This window comes from Plectrocnemia conspersa, unplaced genomic scaffold (assembly GCF_051122295.1).
Source record: "Plectrocnemia conspersa isolate PC_06_02 unplaced genomic scaffold, ASM5112229v1 ptg000004l, whole genome shotgun sequence".
NCBI lineage: Eukaryota > Metazoa > Arthropoda > Insecta > Trichoptera > Polycentropodidae > Plectrocnemia > Plectrocnemia conspersa.
Window position 1 is genome coordinate 6673241 of NW_028277168.1, and position 22654 is coordinate 6695894.

At 26.6% G+C, this 22654-nt stretch overlaps 1 protein-coding gene across 1 annotated transcript in view; it reads left to right on the forward strand.

The window, feature by feature from the left end:
• Positions 1-22013, forward strand: part of LOC148235746 (protein obstructor-E-like) — a 34179-nt gene extending 12166 nt beyond the window's left edge. The window contains exons 2-6 of the mRNA XM_088184695.1: positions 7399-7632; positions 13823-14011; positions 15569-15689; positions 21044-21146; positions 21495-22013. Coding sequence (XP_088040821.1) covers positions 7399-7632; positions 13823-14011; positions 15569-15689; positions 21044-21146; positions 21495-21569 — 722 coding nt within the window. The 3' untranslated portion in view covers positions 21570-22013. The remainder of the gene's footprint in view (positions 1-7398; positions 7633-13822; positions 14012-15568; positions 15690-21043; positions 21147-21494) is intronic.
• The last annotated feature ends 641 nt before the right edge of the window (positions 22014-22654 follow it).

The following is a 22654-nucleotide window of genomic DNA, read 5'->3' on the forward strand; positions in this document are numbered from 1 at the left end:
ATATTGTAATTAAATATAAAATTTGATATTGAAACCTACAAAAAGGAATGGAATTGAATTTAGTGCAAACATTCTCGGCAAACACTAGAAACGCGATTTGATACATATACAGAGCATGTATCAACAAGGTAAAAGCGAATATAAAAAGCTCTTCTAAAAAATATTACTCGAGATTGGTTCGTTTTTTTTAATAACAACAACAAAACAAACATGCGATAACAGATTGCATGTTTATAAAAAATATGTGCGAGATTAACGACTTGTATCTTATATAAAAATACTTTTTAACAAGTAAATCTTGATATCAAGTGACGAGATTTTTTCTAGTTGTATAATTAGGTTTCCAGGTAAAGACTTATTTTTTATATTAAAAAAGTTGAGCCAAAAATTCACAGATTTACATAGTATATAACTAATATATATATATATATATATATATATATATATATATATATATATATATATATATATATATATATATATATATATATATATATATATATATATATATATATATATATATATATATATATATATATATATATATATATATATATATATATATATATATATATATATATATATATATATATGTGGTTGAATGCGTTTTCGCGGAGAAATATTTGGTTAATATTTCTAGGAGTCGGATTGCTCCGCGTACTTTTTTGATTCCGTGTGGAATCATGGTCCCTACGTTTCGGCCAGATTCGCCCAGCCATCCTCAGGGGAAAATTGAGAATATGAACATCCGGTGTGGGCAAAGCCCAGCATGTGGTTGTTCAGATCTGAACAACCACATGCTGGGCTAAACCCAAAATAATATATATAAATATAAGATTTTCTTTGCATTTCCAAAAATATGTATACATATTTAAAAAAATATGTTTAAACGAAAAATAAAATAATTTTCACAAGAGAAAAAAATAATAACCATAAAAATTAACTCATACAATTAATATTAATTGAAGATTATGTTTCAGCTTTTACCGATTAAAATTTCATGGAAATTCTTCAAGAAAAATAAGTCTCGAAACTCAAAAAAATATTTATAAAATTCCAAAAACATTGACTTGATTTAATATTTATTAAAAATCAATATGTCTATAAATAAATTAATTGTTTATGTTAATTAAATATTATAAAATATTGTATATGTCTTTAAATAATATGCTTGATAAATATTTTCTGGAGTTTGAATTTCCTTTGTAAATAACCAATGAACACAAAAATCAATTTCACTGAACTATGTTATTGTAATTACATATTAAAATCTTGATTTTTTTCTCCATATATTAAATATCTAAATATAGAACATTCCAGGATTTAAAAATTAAAAATAGTGGATATTCGGAATCCTTTTTATCAATGTGGACTTTCACTTATGCCTCAAAACAAAACAACAAAAACAAAAATTTCGACAGTGACACTGGACACACGGTCACGGTCAAACCGATCGGCTGCAGTGATTTGCATAAAATATTCATGGTTAATTGCAAAAAGCCTTGATAATGAGGAACAAACTATCGACCGCGAAGTCGACGGCACGAAACAGCAGTTATGTAAAAGTAGCTGGTATTACGAATGTATACACATTTGTACCATTGAATGGAAAATTAGCGCTTTAAACGCTAAAAATAATAATGGCAAACAAGCGCGTGTTTTACCACACACAGCTACCTATACAGAAACTCGTCTTTGAGGAGAAAGTTTATTCGGCTTCCGTTTATACAACGAATCCACTTCCGACAACGTATGCCACAACTCCGGTAACTATTATATATAGGCATATATTTACCGTGGGTATGTAAAGATCTGTGTTTATAGAGTGGGCGATCGTGAGAAACATAAAGCACCGGATACATTTTCAAAAGAGCTCTATGACAAATAATAATATAAATTTATACTGTTTAACAGCATAATGTGATTTTTATAATCATAACTTCGATCTTTTACTATCACCATAACATTTGGTATATTAATTTAATTTGGATCGAAAATGCTCATGTGGGCTTTTTGTGAAATTTGACATTAATTTATATATGGATAATCAATATAAATAAAATGTTATATTCGTTGTTTAGTGGTGAAATAAAAAAAAAATTTTTGAGTACATAATTTTTTTAAATCTGATATAGAATTTTTCAGTCATTTGTTATTTTTATTTTAATTACTAAATTAGCTTTATAAGAATAAAAATAATTTTCTGATTGCATTTAATTTTTTTCCGGATTTATGTATGGTCAACTTTATCAGCTTTATATTTTCTTAAGAATCGGTAGCTGAAGCATGTGTACCACACAACCTATAGTAGTGAAATCGGCAATTTATGTAGCATTATTTACATTATTGAATTGTTAAATATTTTTTTATAATTAATCAGTTAAAATATCTTCCTTAGCAAACAATCTAAATAGTGAAGAAAATAAAAACATATATTATCAGCTCTATATTTTACTTAAAACAAGTATAATCACAAATCGTTAGTTTAAGCATTTGTACCACACAACCCATGGCAGTGAAATCAGGAATCTGTGTAGCGTTAATTACATTGAAAAAGACTTAGAGGATTTTTTGACTCAATATTATGTGTCAGTTTAACAATTTTTTAATTGAATAAACTACATAGTGTATAAAATGATATTCATTCATCACTGTAACACTCATCAATAAATAAGAGTAAATTGCTTGAAATATCTAATATTACGAATGAATTTAGCTTTAATACTATTGACTGTCTGTTCCTTTTTTATTTTGTAACATTTTAACTGACTACAATAAAACTCACGATAAGAACTGTATCGTCTACGAAAAATTTGTTTTACAGATAAAAATATTCGAAAACTATTTTTTTAAACTTAATTTTGTATTCCTAATGAAAAGCTTAAAAAGTGCTACGAAAACTATTAAAAACCAATCGCTAGTACAAACGAACTTACTTTATACTTTTTTGACAGAAGCAATTCATTATGCTGCAAAAATATATCATGAAAAAGATAATTAATACTGGCTAAAGAAATTAACAAAAAAGAACTTTTATGTTTGTTGGTTTTACATTAGAGATCTTCATTTAAAACATTTCTAAAAATATCAATATGTTCTTACAAAATAGTTATTAATTATATGTTAATAATGTATAGTACTTGGTAATGCATTTAACGGTAGGGTTTAGATATAAACTATAATAGTTTTAAAATAAAAACGATCTTTGATCGTTCAGTATTTTTTCACAAAATTATAACTATCGTGATTATAATAATTGTATATTTTCTATCGTGTATAGTAAAATTCTTATGGTTTTTAAAATAACTCATTTACATTATTATTTATTCAATCTAAAAATCGTGCTTTAGAGCAAAACATTCATTGCTAAAAAGAAAATACAGATTAATCTGACTGAACTAATTCGCATTCTACAAAAAATATTAATATATATCATTTATATCTATAGAAAAGATTAAATGGTAATTTAGTAAACCTGATTTAAAAAACAATTTTAAAAGCTTTGCGATAATTTTTAATGTCACACTATTTTTTATTCATACTTAACTCGAAGTTCAGGTTTTAATGTCATGAGTTCAATAATCGTAAAACTAGAATGTGAATCTTTTGCCTTTAATAAAATTTTATATTATAAATAAATATGTTTTAAATAAAAACGTACGTTTTCCTTAAATAAATCTAGAGTTTTATCCGTTTTTCTTAAATAACCGTTGTATTTAAGTACTTATTTTTAATGTCCCCAGTCTGAATGGTATTACTTATTTCCTCCATTACTGTTCAAGTTTGTCGTGAACGACTGCTTTAATTTTCCATTGTCTGGCACTAGTATTATTTACATCCATTATCCACCAAAGTGCATGTTTTGTTCGATTATTTATCGTGCAAAAATATTTTCGAATAAATATATTTAAATATAGAATAAATTATAATTGATATATATATAAAATAAAAAAATAAAAAATACAATAAACCTCTATTATCTATTAAATAAATACATAAATTAATACGATTATCGAAAGGGTTACATATGTATAAAACATATATTGTATATGTAAAGAAAGGAAAGCTCGTTTTAAAAGTCGTATAATGTGATTTATTTATTTAATTCCTTATCTGAATTTAAAGTATATATTTATATATATATATATATATATATATATATATATATATATATATATATATATATATATATATATATATATATATATATATATATTTATAATAAATATAATATTTAAAAAAATAATTTTGAGTTTAATATATATTTATAATTAAAGCTTCTTCGGTGTATTTCTCAAGTTGCATTGCAGTTTATTTTATAGCGTAAAATCATACTAGCACAACTACAACACCAATGACATTTCTGTCACTACAATTAAGCTTAGTATATATTCAAAGAGTATAGCAAATAACAATTAAATAACTTTTACGACTAATACTAAGTCTTTCAACTACTTTTAACAGTTAAAATGTCGTTTAAGTCACACAAATGAATTCATTATTTACAATGGTATCAATGTAGTAATTTTTCAGTTTCATTTGTACCGTGATCGCATTTTTGATATGTTCTGTTAATTAAATTTTTGATCAAAATACAAACTCGTCCATAAACGAGGTTTAACGTACTTCAAAAGGTACAAATCGAATTAGAAGCGATTCGACTATTTTCCATTGAAGTCGTGTTTTCGCGTTATTTTGACGAGTGCCTGCGCGCGAATTTACCCTTTGTGTGAGAATTATAATTGATTTAAAACCCTACATTGTATTACGACTTACTCCGCGATTATTGTATGGGTTAGCATATTAGATCTCGGCAAACAATCTTCTGGCACGAGCTTAAGGCTCATTGAATTGACTCTAAATTGAATATTAATATAAAGGTTTCAACTTGTTACCATATTAAAAATAATTAATAAATTAAATAGAACTCTCGCAAACTATATTTAATATAGTATTAACATACATATATAGATATATTAAACATGCAACAGCTGTATCTAACATCTTAAACAAACTAGTACCATTTCACGCAGACTTTATCTCTAATGTGCTGGTATACAATTAATTTAAAATCAAAATACAAAACTTTAAGCTTCTATATTTTAGCAAGATCCTTGAAAATTATAAGTCACAATCACAGCTTTGCTTAAAACCGTTCCTTTAATATACTTAAAGAGCTTAAAAAATATATTTATTAACTAAACAATTATGTATCTTACTGAAAAAAATTTGTGATTAAATTAACAGTAGAAATTTTGTCTTATATATAACGGAGCGTAATACGCAGATTATATTACAATGCTTCGTATTAGAAAGATCTGTATTGTCAGCGGACATAATAGTTTCTAATTTTAATAATAGACACCCCTGTAAGCCATTGTATCTGTTCAAAATTTCCAATCGATTAAATTTAACGTCACTCCGTTTGTCTGCGCATTTCCTGTCGGTCGGTTAACGCCTGTTCTATAACGGTCAATCGAATATATTTGGTTGAATAATAAATATCACGTTTTATTTTAAAACTTATCAATGCTGGTCATGTCTAGAACAATGCTTTAATAAAAACAGTTTGATTGTTTTCAATACATGGTTTAATTTACATCAAGAGTTAGGAATATAATATTTACTCAATAAACCTAAACAGCTATTAACTAAATAGTATCATAAGAAAATAAATAGACTACACTTTTATTACTACGTAATTAGTATTAGTTCTAATTTTCGTTTGTTGATTTAAAAAAATCAGCTTCAAAAATTGTTTTTTGTGGTAAATTTGTACATTTTCTAAATCTGTTTTAGATACTTAAATTAATATATAAACATTAAATAATTACTTGAATTAAATTATAAATATAGAAATTTTAAAACATTTACTTTAATCACATATATTAAAATTACTAATATTTTAATCATTATAGCATTTCCTTTGAAATAGAATTTTGAAGTCAATTGAACATGTCTGAATTCACATGAAAAAATGTTTGAAGCAAAATTTTTGCAGAATAAATCAAAAACTATATAATCTGTTTAATAGGGTGATTAGTAACAGTATTTTTAATTATTATTAGAGATTTTCTAATACCTAATATGTACAACCTAGCTTAATTTTAATTATTCATTACGATATTTATTTGTGAGGTTAGGAAAATCAAATCTGTGTCGACTAATCGAAATTATAAATATATTAAAATTACTAATTACGATCTTACAGGTACGATATAAATTGAAAAACACGAAGATTCATGTGGGATTTAAACCCAGGTCTTTCAGGTCAATAGTCAGCGACTTATACATAGACTTTTATTATTGTACTGTTTATTTGATTGATTATTTACAGAGATTCAATTTAAAAAAAGTAAATATAAACAAAACTAATCAAATTATTTTAAAAATAAAAATGATATTGACAAAGACATAAGTGCAATAATATATATGTATATATATTTTAATAGATTCTGTAAATATCATTTAGTATATGTATTTTATTACAAATTAATTAAGTTAATACATTAAGAGCTTTGTGTTTTACTTTGCCAAAGTATTCTAAATAAGGATAAAATTTGCAAATTAGTATAAGCCTAAAGAATTAAAATTGTTAATTTATTTATCTTAATTTTTTTATAAATTTATTACCATACAACTAAAATTAGGATTAAATTATGTTTTTATATGGGACACAAATCATCCTAAATTCGTTGTAATAATATGTTATGTCTTTATACTTGCAAATAATACTTTAATATATAATGTATCACAGATACAAAATAATCATTATTTTTTTATAAAAAATACATTATTGCTAAATACAAATAAAAGCAAATTAATGATATAAAGTGATGATAATAATAACATAGACGATATATAGATATAAAATAGATTAAGTAGATACTTTTGATCTTATTTTAAAGAGATTTTTTTTAAATGTAGTAATTTTGAGATATTTTTTTGCAAAAGTATTTTGAATTGAGCTAGAAAGTAAAAAATAGTAAGAAATAAAAACGCTTTTAAAATAAAAATATAAACATTTTCGTTTCTTAAATATGTTAGTATCTCAAAACGTACATTTGCTTTTAGTATTTTCACTAATATTTGGTCAAAAATAATATTAACAACTATACAACTGAAATTAATTATAGTAGATAAAAATTAATGAAAAAGATTTAGAAACTGAAGATATATTTATATAATGAATTACCTAAATAAAAATTTTCAAACTTGTTTTAAGAGGCAGCATTAACATGGTTTCATTTAAGAATACAGTTTGATTGAAATATTTTTAGATAATAGCATTTTAATACTTTAATCAAAACTGTACAAATTACACATATATACATAAAAGTGCAATGATGTATTGTTAATTTATATTCGTATTAAAATATTTAATTTATATTTTTTCAGCTGCAGTATTCGCTTACGCCATAGCGAATCCAGTCGAAGACCCATGCAAAATCAAATCAAGGGTAACTGCTGATGACAAATACTGTGACAAGTATTGGGAATGCGACAGTAACCAACCGGTCGAATACGACTGTCCCAATGGGTTGGTCTTCGCTGGAAAGCACAGGGGTGTAACTGAAGGGTGTGACTATCCATGGAGGTCGAACTATTGCGAATATCCGAAAACGCAAATAAGTAAGTACCAATTCCTCAAACCAAATCGAATTGTACGCTTATATATTATTTATTCAATCTAGTATGTTTTATTTTAATATACACACAAAAATGTTGATTGAACACTTGACTTAAGTCACAAATCTTGATCCATTGCCACTCGAGATTTACGAATTTTATATAGATGGAAAATCTCAATTGTTTCATATTTTATTGAGTAATGTATTTATATATTTTTAATATTCTAATATGTAAATATAGTATCAAAAATCATCTTAAAAGTTAAATTCTATTTGCGTAATATACTAATGCTTGAGATTCAAAATTATCTTTAGCTTTATAAAATGATATAAATTATATCGTTTTTTTTGTCCTCAAAAAATGAAAACCTAGCAAAGAAACTGGAAAATAAAATATTAGACACTATAAAATAATTATTTTTATATATAGTATCATACATATGATTCTAGCTGTGTAATTAAATATTTTTTCATAATAATTTGATTATATAAAATACCCGTAATTTAATTAGGCTTGACTAGGGATAAAACATGTTAAATATAAATGTAGGAAAAAGTTCATTAAGTCAAGGTTCACGAACTCAAAAATTTTAAAAGCTTTGCGTAAAGGGATGATAAGTTATCACTCCACTTAACTTTTTAATACAAGAAGAAATTGCTCCTTAGCTGATTTTTTTAACTTAGGCATGAGGTCCAGTTTTTTAGAAAAGCATATTTTTTATATTGACTACAATTACGATCTTTAACGTTCCGAAATAAATGAATATAAGATTGAAAAAATGTAAAGGTTGTTTTTAAGATCTAAGGTATTTAAAATCAAAGAGACCTATTTTTTATCAAGGTAAAATGTAAGTAAACATTTAAGATGTATCTACAAAGCTAAACCCGAAAAAGAAATATAATAACTAAATTAATCTTATATAAAAGTTGAATTCTAAGAAAAATTTGAGTCATATATCAGCAGAGAGTATGAACACCTTTCTAACAATGTGCTAAATTTAATGTATCTACTTTCAATTATAAAGCTGACTAATTATTATATTAAACTTAATTAAGTCTATATTTAAAATTATACATTAAAAAACCAGCGAAATCAAAATAAATGACGCTAATTACACTAGACACTACTTCGTTGGCTGTTCACCTATTTTCTTGACCTTAAACGTCATACATCTGACTTGGACTTAACAACTATTTCAGCGGTTTTTATCTTACATTTTATTAGTTAAAACATATTTTTTAAATATGCGCCTTAAAATAATAATTTTTCAAAATCAAACCATATAATTAGGTCAACGTTAAATCATTAAATTTATCTGATATTTATGTACAAGATGGTGTTTGATATTTAATTAGATCAAACACCGACATGTTTTAGCTACAAATCTCTACTAAATGAGATGTCTTTAATTCTACTTTAAATAATTGCAAAATATTACACATAGTTCAAATGTAAATTATTTCAGTTTTGGCACTACTCAAACCAGTTACTTAAAACTTTTCTATATGTATATATCGCATGAAATTTCTACACGTATTTAACTCTTTATTTGACAGGATTATCATCTTGTTTATTTGTATTATTTAAGAAGCTTATTACAACTGTATTACAAGATACATTAAACATATATCTAATATATATTTTTTCTGTATAAATAAATCAATCTTTGACAGCATTCTAAACTTAATAAACCCTCAGAGCTCAGACCGAAATTAAATTTTCCCATTACCTCTACTCTTATATAAAAAATATCAACAATCTGAGACGCCACAGTAAGGCAAATAGATTATTATCTGTCGTCTAGAGAGTGTTGTTATGAATTCTATGCCACTAAATGTAATAGCCTCAGGTCGGTCCCAGAAAATGTGTTTTTTGCTCTATCGCCAACAGCCTCCGCAAATGCGGTTGTCTACTGAAACGGGTCAAGGCTGCCTTTGAATGCACATCGCTTGTATAATTATATCACTAAAAATACATACACAGACACACGACATCAATTCCTACATAATTAATGGCTGGTATTCGAATATTTGCCTTGAAGCTTCACAAACATGTCGAATGCACGTCATATTGCTATGTCGAAATCTGTTTCGTAATGTGATTCAAAATTTGGTTTAATTTGTGTGTAATGTGAGACTACATATTAATCATTAAAAATATTAAACTGTTTCTTATATGATTTATTAACTAATATTATTAAATGCTGAAGCAAATATTTTTGCGCATGTTTTGTTTTATATTCGTCTAAAGTTGATCAGATTAATTCCAGTATTGGGAGATATAGAATGCCAATTTCGCTAAACCAATATTGAACAGTTAAACGCGTTAGGGACTAGCTCGAGTATCACGCCAAAAAAACCAACACATCGTTATAAACAACGAGTTTTAATTATTTCAACATACGAGTGGAGAAAAAATGTATGCTTAACAGATACATCAAAGAGGAGAAAAATTTCCTGACTAAAATTGCTCTTCCGCCGGATGAACATCCGTTCTGTGCGTGGAAAATTCAACCGAACTTTTCCGAGGCGCTAATTCGTTTTCCCCACATAAAATGTACTTATGTGTTTTCACCTCTCTTTTTTTCATGAAATACGTTATTATTCCGAGCAGTAAATCATATACAAAATTACACATAAAAGCATATGTAAATATATTAGATGATCGACAATGGTGTGAGTTGTTTATTACTTTCATTTTTAATTTAATTTTATGCTTAAATTGGACAGAATGATCGTAAAAGCAAAAGATATTTCTTAAATTGTGAAAATATGTTTTCACTAACATTTTAGTTAAATCATATCGGTATATTTCTACAAAAATATTATTTATACGATAGATGCTAGTAAAATTATATGCTTTATTGCGTTTATATTGACTCAAAGATACAATTAATTTGTAATAAAGTAAAAACTAATCATAAATTATTTAACCTTACTTCATATGTTTATAGAGTTGTTTAATATAAATTAATAATTAATTTTGTACAAAGCTGATTATTATTTTTGCTTCGAATGATCTGAAAAATACGTTCCAGGTAAAGATACATAACATATCTCATGTTATGAATTTGATATTTTTCTTAAAAAAATATATATATAAATGCTTCCAATCTTTGATACACTTATCAATTCGTTTTGATCAAGAAAACGGTATTCAAACGAGAAGCAAAAAAACGTATTAAAATAAAAGCGGCACCGTTTTACGTATATTATTTTAAGTAAAAACAGTTCATATTTTTAGTATTTTCGTTACTTTCAATTCAATTAACATTCAATCAGCATAGATGTTTCAGAACGAATTTTAAATTCCTCCCACGCCTGTTTTCTGTCATCTCACGCTTTCGCGTATACCGACTATTTTAGAACGATGTGTTTCAACTTAATTGAATATATTATCAAACAATTCAAACTAGCACTCCTTGTTCGCGGTTAATTAGTGTCATTTAAGATCTGTATCCATTTTGGTATGCTTTATCCAGAGATGAAAATTGTACATTCTTGTATTCTTATTACAAGAAAATGTGACGCTATAAATAAGGCTTTATCATAAATTAAAAATGACTTTCGATCTCATGCATATATAATGCTAAGGTTTATTGTAAATAAAGGCAAATGTGGTGAGTGGGTATTGTGGTTAAAACGTGTCATTTACGTGGGATACTTTAAATAAATAACGTCTCGTACGAAAATCAATTTAAGATATTTTAATGTGATACTATAAAGATATAATCTAATAAATTATTTATCAATACATATTTATTTAAAAACTTACGAGATATTTTAAACAAACTCATAAATTCACATATGAATCACATTTATTGTACTCATGAGCAAAATCTTGTTATTTATCGAAATAATTGTGTGAATAAATTATGTATTTGTAATATGCTTCTAGTTTAATATATTGATCAAGTTATCTTATCGTATTCATTTTAGATAACCATAATATATTATAAAATAAGGTTTGTAGTATTTTATTTGTTTTTTAAATGTTAATAAAAAATATTAATGCAACCTGATAAATAATTACATCAATATGCTCTCCTTATAATAAAAATGAGGCGAGTTCTAAGACTTATTTAGTTAAGGAAAGTTTGTCAGCTAGTAAATTCATTATTTTTGTTGCAACTTATGCAATGAAAAGAAATAAATGGATGTCCAATAGCTTCCATAAACAATTTCACAAATCCCACATGTTTCATATCTTTGTCACGAAATGTTTTTATAACATTCTTACTTATACTCTTTTCTCATTGTGAGATCAGCAGAATATCTAGCAATAATGACAACCGAACAAAAGTTTTCTTAAGTCTTACCAAAATAATAAGAAAATTTATTATTTTATATCCAAGTATTCGAAACATCTCCTTTTTTAATATTTCATATTATATTTTTATTAGGAAATGTAAGGAAAAGCAAAAATAATTTATTCTTTCTTAATATTTCGGACTGAGCAGATCTAAATTTTAGTTTTGAGAATCAATTTTAGTTTTGAGAACAACTAAAATATTTATGTTTAACTCGATCCTTGTTAATATTAATATTTGAAAAAACATTGTTTATTTATATTATATTATATTTTTATTATAAAGAGATTTTGTGTATTTTGTAAAAAAAATTGTTAAAATGTTGTAATACAAAAAGTGAATATTTAAAAAATATAGATTTAAAATAAGCGTTTAGTTTTTCATGTATGTACATCTAGTTATCTTGACTTTGTGGTAAATTTACATTAATAATAATCGACGGTGAAATGCTATTTATTTTTTTAATATATCTACAAAAAAAAATACATCAATATACTTTGTACAAAGTTGATAATTTAGAGTGCTTGTATTTTAAAAGACTTTTTAAACTAAAAATTTTTACTTTTTTATTAAAAAATATTATAATATAAGGTAAATTATTAATTTATAAGCGTGAAATTTAAGAGATTTTTTGTATTTTGCAAAGGCAAAAGTCTCAAAAAAATTAATTAGAATTGGCGCTAAGTGCGATGCATCGGTAAGGTTATGCACAGGGCTTTTTTTGTCATGTAACGCAGTGGAACGGCGTTCCGGCACATTTTTTTACAGTATTTTCAATGTTAATAAACAATGTCAATAAAGACTGACAATATGCATAATATTTCACTTCTATATTTTTACGTAAATATGACGTTGTAAAATATTATTATTTATAAGTGTAAAAGCTTAACCCCAAGTTTAAAAATTAATGAAAATATCCGGTTACTTCTTAACCGCTGGTCCAACTAAAAAAAGACCAAAGCAATAACAGAAACGATGACAGAAAATATGGCAATATTGGTATGATAAAAAGCTATGGAAGGTATGGATACAAAATTGAAAAGATAAAAAGCTGCAATTTAATTTATGATTTATTTTTCAATATTACGAGTTTTAATGAGTGAGAATCAAATAAATTATCACCTCTCAGAAGTCAAAAGCAATAAAATCGTGCCGTCGCGGTCGTAGTCGGAACGCTCGTTGCCGAGCGTTCCCATTGCGGCTGCGCCACCACGATTTTATTACTTTTGACGTGAATTTTTGACTTCTGAGAAGTGATAATTATTTTTGCGCCCTCCTATTGACTAAAATTCGATTTAAATACGCTTTGACCAATACTCTTATATTATTAAATTTTGAAATAAATAAATCTCTCATATAAATTTTATTTAATTTTTTATGTGCTTCGTGGCATAGAAAAAGCTTTCTTAAATTTAATTTGAATTATATTTAATAAAATTGTCTTTAGTAAACTGCTTGACAATGAGTGAATTCCGGCACCCTTTATGTTTAAAAGAAGCCCTGGTTATGCCTATATTATCTAGAAAACCCAAAAAAAAATATTTTTAAGCATCTCTTCTATATATTATCTAGCATATGTGCAAGCACGATGTATAACATGAGAAACGTATTACACTAGAGCTAGACTTTTGCTAACACAACTCACTCTACGCGATGAAACTTCAATTTACCCGACACCCGAGCACCAACTGATCCTCTCCGAGAATAGCTACTTATTCGGTTGCATTCTCCTTAAGCTTATGTTGGTCCTGACTCAACAAAAGGATGCACCCGAGCGGAACTTCGCGCAGATCGATAGAAGAGTCTGCGTCCGAGATTTGCGATTCTAGACGAGATTATGCCACCGTAACAACATATACATTGTTTGATTGCTATTTTCAGACCCACCAATTGGAACGGAGCATTGCGACTGGTTGTATGGAATATTCGGACATGAGACTTCTTGCACGCGTTACTGGACGTGCTGGAACGGCACTGCTACCGAGCAGTTGTGCATAGGTGGTTTACTGTACAACGAAAATGCCCACAGCTGTGACTGGCCCGAAAATGTCGAAGGATGCCAGAAACATCGTAAGTATATATAATTTTATTTTAAATATCGAAAGTGCACTGATATAATATAACAGAGAGTGTAATAATACTTCTGACAAATAAAAAGTCTAACCATTGAAGCCTAACATCTTAGATAAACATAGATTTGAGTAAGATAATTCAGAACATCTAAGGTAGATTTCATGAAAATTATATTTAGCAATCAACCTTCGTTTGTTATTTTCACATAATCTATCTTTAACCCTTTGGTTGCCGAAATCCGATATATCGGCTATTGTTACTTTGCGAGAATCGCCAGATTTAACAACATCATTGTAAAAAAATAGATACGTTTTCAAGTAGCTGTATAATATTTGTTTAAGAGACAAATATATATTTTATTATAAATTTATTGGACCATATTTTTTAAGCAATAAATAAAATGCTTCGTTATATTACATTAAAAATATTAATCATTGTAAACAACAATTCATATTGTAAAATAAAAATTATTAGAAACTTAATTAAAAAGTAAAGAGTATGACGGGTGACGTGATGCAATAAAGAAAATTTATGAATGTACAAGATGCTGAAGAAAGTTTTATATTAGTCAGAGAAAAATAACTTTGTTATTTTATACTCTGTTGAAAGCATTGCTGTTCCATCTTTTTAATGTTAATATTTAATACTTTTTTATAATTAAGAAAAACTCATTAAAAGTTTATTTCTTATTTTTAAATATTATTGTAAAAATCTTTATCCTGTAAGGCAGAACATTGTCGCTGACCTCTCCATTAGTTGAAATTAAAAAGTCACGGAATTTTCAGAGCTCAGAATAATAAAGATTTTTCACCTTGTGGTTTTATCCTCATTCGACAAAATTGCATGCGCAGTAAATGCAAAAAATCAATCTCGCAAAATTGGCGCCTCAAGCGAGTTATATTCACACTGGTGGATATTGGAATATATACCTGCAACATTTTCACGTAATTTATACAAACGAATAAATATTCCATTTCCACGTGTAATTTAATTTGTTACAACCAATGGATTGGAAATATTAAAAGAAAAATTTGAGACAAATCTACAGATTTTTTACTGCCTTATTTTTATTTTTTCATAACGTGTCTATAAAACGTGAAGTTGTCAGTTTGAAGTTTAATATTTCTTCATCGTTAATCTGCCGCATAAGCGCTCAGTAATTTCAACGTCAAAAATTGTTCCCCAGCGATAAAATAAATTCTCGCTAAAGTTTATTTTTCGTTAAGCCCAACTTTTGTTTAGCAAACTTTAAAGTTAACTCTCCGTGCGATAATAGCAATCGTTCCGTGTGCCATATCTATAAGATTATTATTTCGAACCTAGCTTTCAATGAGATAGAAGCCAGTTTTGGCAACTCAAAATTTAAATGAAAACTTTGAAGGGGGCTTAATTGGGATGGCGGCTGTTATCCTACATATCTGGTAATCGATTTAAGAGGTGGAAATTTGAAAGTGGCCTACCCTCTTGGTCGGATACTAAGTGGATTCGACAAAACTCTTCGGTCGTAATACAATTTTTAGGAAGTTCTCAAATGGTTTCGTTATGTTTTTTTAGCGCTTTGCAACGAGGACGCTAATGGAAACGTGCCCTTGGGAAAATCGTGCAATCGCTACTGGCAGTGTCAAGGAGGATATCCTCGTCTTCAAAGATGTCCTGCTATGTTGGTATTTGACAGGTAAGAAAATATTTATTTTAATAAAATTAATAAATAAAAAAAACACATGCGCATTAATTACCTTTTTAAATAATCGATCGTGTCTGATAGAATAGAAATTATTTTATAAAATATCACTATTTAAAGAAGAAATTAATATAATGGATGTGATTATTTAAAATCGCATTATATAGAATATGTTTTATATTATGTAAGGTACAAATAAAATATCTTCCATTACAATATATCTTTAAAAGATAAGCAAAGCTATGACTTTTTAAATAATACATACAGATTTTTGGATAACTTATTAAGTTATTTTAAAATCCTTTAAACTAGTATTAAAGTTTATTTTTTACAGAAATATTAGTGTAATACTACAAAATTTTAATATTATCGTTAATTTATGGCAAATATAAAGTTACATATTAATGTTATCAATTAAAAATAATTTTTTTAGGAACGTTTTTTAAAAAACAAATTTGTAAATAGAGGGGTTTATTTTTTATAAAAGGCATAGTTGCTCAGTTACAAATTACTTTTATCAAGTCGTACAATTTTCATAAATAATTATAGTTTTAGTAGCCTTGTTTGGGTCTAAGAAATCTAGTATTCTCGAAAAATCAGGTTGAATTCTGAATTTCAAACGTCAAAGCTGGACCATGGTAGACGTGTAGAGGGAAGCAGCTGCTGTTTTCTGCAGTCTCTATCAATAATCAGCATAGCTCTAGTTAGTGACAGCTCAACTGAATTGTCAATTGCCCTAATATAAGAATACAAAGTGGCAGTTTGTGATGAAGTTTGAACGGAAGCGAATTCCAAATGAAAGTGACAGTATAAACGCTACTTATGTGCATTTTTTGTTTGCCCGATTTTACCACAGGTAACTTAAAAATCAGGGATATTGATTGAAAGTTTTTTAAGAAGTGCTAACAAAAGCGAATTCCGAATGGAATTAAAATATATACGCTTAGTTTGACTAGGGAGGTAACTTTCTCGCCCACTCTCACCACGATAGCCAATTACGAAAATTTAGGGGTGTAATTGTATTTTCTTGTTCTGATTTTTAAATAAAACATTTGTTTTAATTGAAAAGCAGAATAAGAAAATATCGACTTTTTCAGTCTGGTGGATAATATTTGTCTGATTTCAGTCTGGTTGACTTATTTAGTTGGTACAGATTTGCCCATTGTAACGCATTGGGCTTACGCCTGTCAGATTACAACGAAAGATTTATTAAAATTAAAAATAAATTAATTAATCATACATTTCTGTAATTTATGGATTTTTCTATATCAATTTAGAGGCTCTCAATATTTGTTTATTTATTTTGGACTCCTTAATTTATTGTTAAAATTTTCTATATAAATCATATATAATAAATCAAATTTAAAAAAATAGTATATGAATATATTTTTTTTTTTAATTTTTCTTTAGTTATATATGTAAATATATATTATACGTAACTATATGAGCTACCTCAAAACAGTGAAATATCGACCACCGTACATGTACGGCAATACTGTTTAAATGATTAATATGCGACAATTTTTTTTCTCACGCTCTTTGCTTTGTACCTATTTAGTTAATGAACTACATAATTCATTATTTAAAGTACTATATGATTTAATGTAAAATTTAATTTAAAATAATATGTAAATATTTTTTTAATAAAATTAAATCAATTTTTTTACATCAAAAATATCACTTTACTTACTTAAAAAAGTTTTGAATAAAAATCAATATCGTATATTTTAAATTAAAATATAACTTATTGCTTATTTATCGTAAAAAAATATATTTTATTGGTTGGTATAAAAACTTTCATTAGATGAAATCGAACTGAAACGATTAAACAGCACATAATCATAAATATAAATAAATAGAAAGTCACATGGACAGATGATTTACACGTTTTAATTAATAATTTATTCCTTAATAGCGTATTTTTCTTATTTCATAGTTATGCAAAAATTATCACTTTAAAAATAAGCATGGAATAGAAACAGCTAAATCTTATAATATATTACCACTACTTAATATAAAGGAATTCACGCAAGTCACAGTCTTTGTGATTTATATACAAAGTTTTATTTATGGAGTAGCTACACGTGTGAATATATTATTACTTTGAGCTTACTATTATATTTATATTAAACGGAACGGCACACTCTAAAAATAATATTTTAATTTCGCGCGAAAGCATTCAGAATATTGTGATAACTTCCACGTGAAGTCCCTTTGTCTAATTTCGAGATCCTATTCGCTTTTTAGTTCAAATATAACAATACATAACCCTAAAACAATAAACGTACAGATATGTAATAATAATTGTATTATCAATTGACGTCAATCAAAATACACAAGGCATATATTAAACGTCAAGGCTTCAATGTCAATTTTAATTAATCACTAATTTCATATTTCGATCTATAATATATTCGTACTAAATTTATATTAATAATTTGATAATTTATTGTATGTGTTTTTCGCTGATTAACAAAAGTTCACTGAGCTTTGCGTTAATTCCAAATTGAGCGTAAACACAATCCCCGAACTAATTCGGCGCAAAACTTTTATGATTGTCCACCTTTCTCCCTCGCTTTCACTGCTAAAATCTACCCGGATTTTCAATATTCAACATGTTTAAACACACGCACGTATTCTATGAATAATCCTTTAACCCGACCGCCAAACCATGAAAATTTTAATAAAAAAAAGCGCTTTTGTGTAATCCCCGGTGCCTACCTACGCAAAATTGAATTTTTCATTTTTTTCTCTATTGTAGTATACATGTTGGTTTTCACAAACATTTCATTGTAAAACTTTCGAAATGTCACATTTTATGACGGATATATGTACTGGGTGGAGTAAAAGTGCATCTCTGGTTAAGAAAGTCTCCGAGGTTCAAACAACTCGAGATTGACAACTAAGAAATTTAATATAAAGTAAGCATGATATGCGCTTTCTACTTTTATAATCATATATATATTATATATTTATATGCTTGATTATAATATTAATAATATTTAGCATATAAAGTATACATTATAATTTATATAAATATATAATAATTCTAACTTTGATACTCACAAAAAAAAAACTTATGTACTAATAATAAAAGACAAACGTTAAACATTTAACTATTTTTATATTTTTAGTTATTGTTATAGATTTACTATGCATCTCAATTTGACTGAGATTATTTCATGGTTTTTCTTTTTGTCCCGGTTAAAATTTTGGGGAATTGCCAGATGACGCCACGATAATATATATATATATATTATATGTACATATAATATATGTAATAACCACTTTTCTGGTCAATATATTGTATAAAAACATTTTTATATTTATAGGATTCGAAGCTCAAAACTCATTTTAAGAACACCTGATTTATTCCTGATACAAAACCGTTCGATTTATTTTTTTGTTTTCGGCTATTAAGAGAATCCTGATTTGACACTTACCCAAGCTCTCAAGAATTAACGTAATTGTGATAAAATATATGTATTCATGTGCTATGTGTCTGTGGATAACTAGCGTTTTTTCACTAAATTATTTTAGCAAGTGCAAATTAATGTGTAAAAAAATATTAAAAAATAACCCATATAGATTTTTTTTAAAGATATATGAAATATGACTTTCTTATATCTAAATAAGCTATAAAAAATAAAAAAGCAGTTATAAATGTTATCAAATGCGAATATGAAATTATGATTTATAATTTTATAAATCTGTAACATTTAAAATCTATAAGAAAAAACTGTGAATAAAAATGGATTAAATTTTCCAAGCATTTTAAGAATCACAATAAATTTAGTTAATAACTAAAGTATAATTTCTGTCTACCAGACACTTCTCTATTAGTATGTTAAATTCTAAGAAGAATTAAAATGACTTAATTATTTTTTAAGGATGCAATTCTTTATGAAACAAGCATAACTGTAAAGTTTTGATTGTTTAAAAAAAATAAACGACAAGTAAACGACTAAACAAATATGCTAGTCAAAAGATTGATACAAATGATATATTTTTTTTCTGTGTTATTTTTATTATCACTTACTCAATTAATTAATTTTATTCTGATTTAAAAAAAAAATATATTTTAAATTCTGTTTATAGTACATAATACAGTCGCTTCATATAAAACTAGTAGTATAGTCGATGAATATTACTCGAAAGACCTGAGTTCTAATCCCATACACACTTTGAAATCTTCAATTTTCTATCATGTTTGAGAGATTGAAATTATTGATTATTATATAATTATAATTCTGATCGATTATCACAGATAAAGTTTTCCTAGATTTTTCTAATATCGTAATGAATAATTAAATGCAAGCTAATTAATACATATTTGGTACAACAATTTATCAAATAGTGAGCTACTTCAGCTCCTTAATGCAAAAAAAGTCGAAAGTATATCAGTCGAAAGTATATATAAAATTTGATAAGTAATTAATTTAGGTTGACTAAGTAATTGTTTTTTGATAATTTGAGATCATTATGCCACAATTTTTTTTAAGTAAAAAAAAATCAAGTAAAAACTAAATTACTTCTTTGTCATCCCAGAAAAAAATCATAAATTTTTAGTTTTATGTAAAGAGCCTTAACAAACATCTTTCTTTGCTCGGTTATATTTCTAGTAATAATTCTTCTTTAAAAGTCATCATCTTATATATACATATATAAATATATATGACGCTCGTATAATAATAATACATTATATTTAATTACAGACTGATCTTCTGGTTTCATTGTTAATTTTATTGTGTAACGCAATATGATATTTTGCTTAGGGTGTAAATTCATATAATGCTTCAAAAGTCAAATGTTAACGATGGTATATTTAATAATAAATAACCTTAAATCTTACAACAAAAGCTTGTTATAATAATTTAAATTATAATATACTGTTACGGCTTGTCAATTTATAGGCAGTTAACCCTTTAACGGCGCCAAGTTAACCGTGATAAAATTTAAATAATAGGACGCATAATTTTATACTTTAAATAATAATAATGAAATATAACCAGACTCGCCAGAATCCAGGTTGATGGGTATCGTTTAATTAATTCGTTGACAATAGATAGGCATAAAGTACCTGAAAATTGTATTCGCCTATATACAAACACATATATAAAAGTCACTAGAGCCATCTTTAAATGAAAGATAAGACTTCCGAGGACAGCTGTCGAGACTTTAAAGTTTCTCAAACAAGCGACTTGTACTTTCACAAATATACACACATATATACATAAAACACCTGCTGTTCACATGCGTGGTATTGGGAGATGAAAGTATTGATCTTGATGAACAACTCGGGAATATTTTTATGTGATAATAAATTATATTTTTTATTCTGCTTTCAGACAATCTCTGAGATGCGTTGTTCCACCCACTCAAGACTGCGATGTTCCCACGACCATCCCACCGCCTCCGGAAGATGAACAAGAAAATTCTAACATCCCACAGGTAAACCAATACATAAGATTTGCGATACACTTGAAGTAAATGGATACAAAAATTTTCGATATTTTAATTTTAAAAAATATACAATTATACGACTTTTAAAAATGAAATGCGAGTCTGCACTATTAGACACAAAAATATCCAAATACCTTTTGATTCCTTTTGCATATATTTAATCAAATTAAATCAACTATGGATTAAATTTATATGATATTAAAAAATGTTGATAAACAGACTATTAGTAATTAGTAACTATAATAAAATTATTTAAGTACTTTTTTAATAGACTTTCTATACTGATTTACTAATAATTATATACAGTACTAATAAAATATTTATTTATTATTTCAGAATGCACAGAGACCCAGCAACAGGCAAAAGCCAGAAGGGGAATACCAAGCTCAAAACAACAGACCTAGAAATTAAGTCATTCATTATTTAAAACAATAGTTTCAAAAAAACGCGAGAAATTAATCAACCACATTTCGTGGTGTGTATCACCAGGCGTGTATATACATTTTTCCACTATCATCACTAATTAATAATTTTTCCTACATGCATATTTGATGAAACGCCGCATAATTTCACGTTGTGACTTATCAATTATTTAAAACGTAATTGTAACGTGTACTTGTTAGTTTCTGTCGTTTTTAAACCGATACGAATCGTCGCGTGACTTGTCAGTATTTTTTTATATTAATTATTATTAATTTTATTATTTTATATAACAAAAAAATAAGCATGGACATGTTTTGATCGTTTCGTGACATGTGCGCATTTTCAACGTCGTATTAAATTTGTTTTTATTATATTTAGCATTAAGACCAAAAAACGTGTAAAAATTAAAATAAAATATTTTTTATAAAATAACGCTTGGTTTTATTAAATAAATCAATTAAAAAATCTCTGTTTATTCCACATGAAATATAAACGTTACGATGTTGTACTAAAAGCTCAATAAGCAGACCCTTTAGTAAATATTATAAATTTCCTTGAATCACTTTTATGCATTTATCGACATCGTCACAATCCCAAACGTATGAAAACCGAACTAATATAGTTAAGTGGAAAAGCAAGTTGTTACGAAAATGAGTTTTTATTTAACCTATATGTGTATTTATCGGGACATATTAAAGGCTTGTTTTTATGCCTTTCTCGCATGTCATCTATTGATTTCCCAACCTTATATTATATATTATATAATGGTATATAATGTAATACAATAAAAACCCGTTAGTAAAGAATTAATCTGAATAAAAGCTATTCCATCAAAAAATAGTGAGGTGCCAGCGACGGTGCTTTAAAATATTTACTATGTCACATTATGCAAAGCTTTGTGATTCTTTTTTATATAAAAAAACTAAAACTTTGACTCTCGCTTCGCGAATATATAAGTACAAGTATATAGTGTACACATTTTAAAAGCAAAACAATTTGAATTAATGCTTACAAATAATTTAGAGACAGATAAAAGAGCCTAAAAAATGTAATCAGTTAAAAAGCAGCATTAA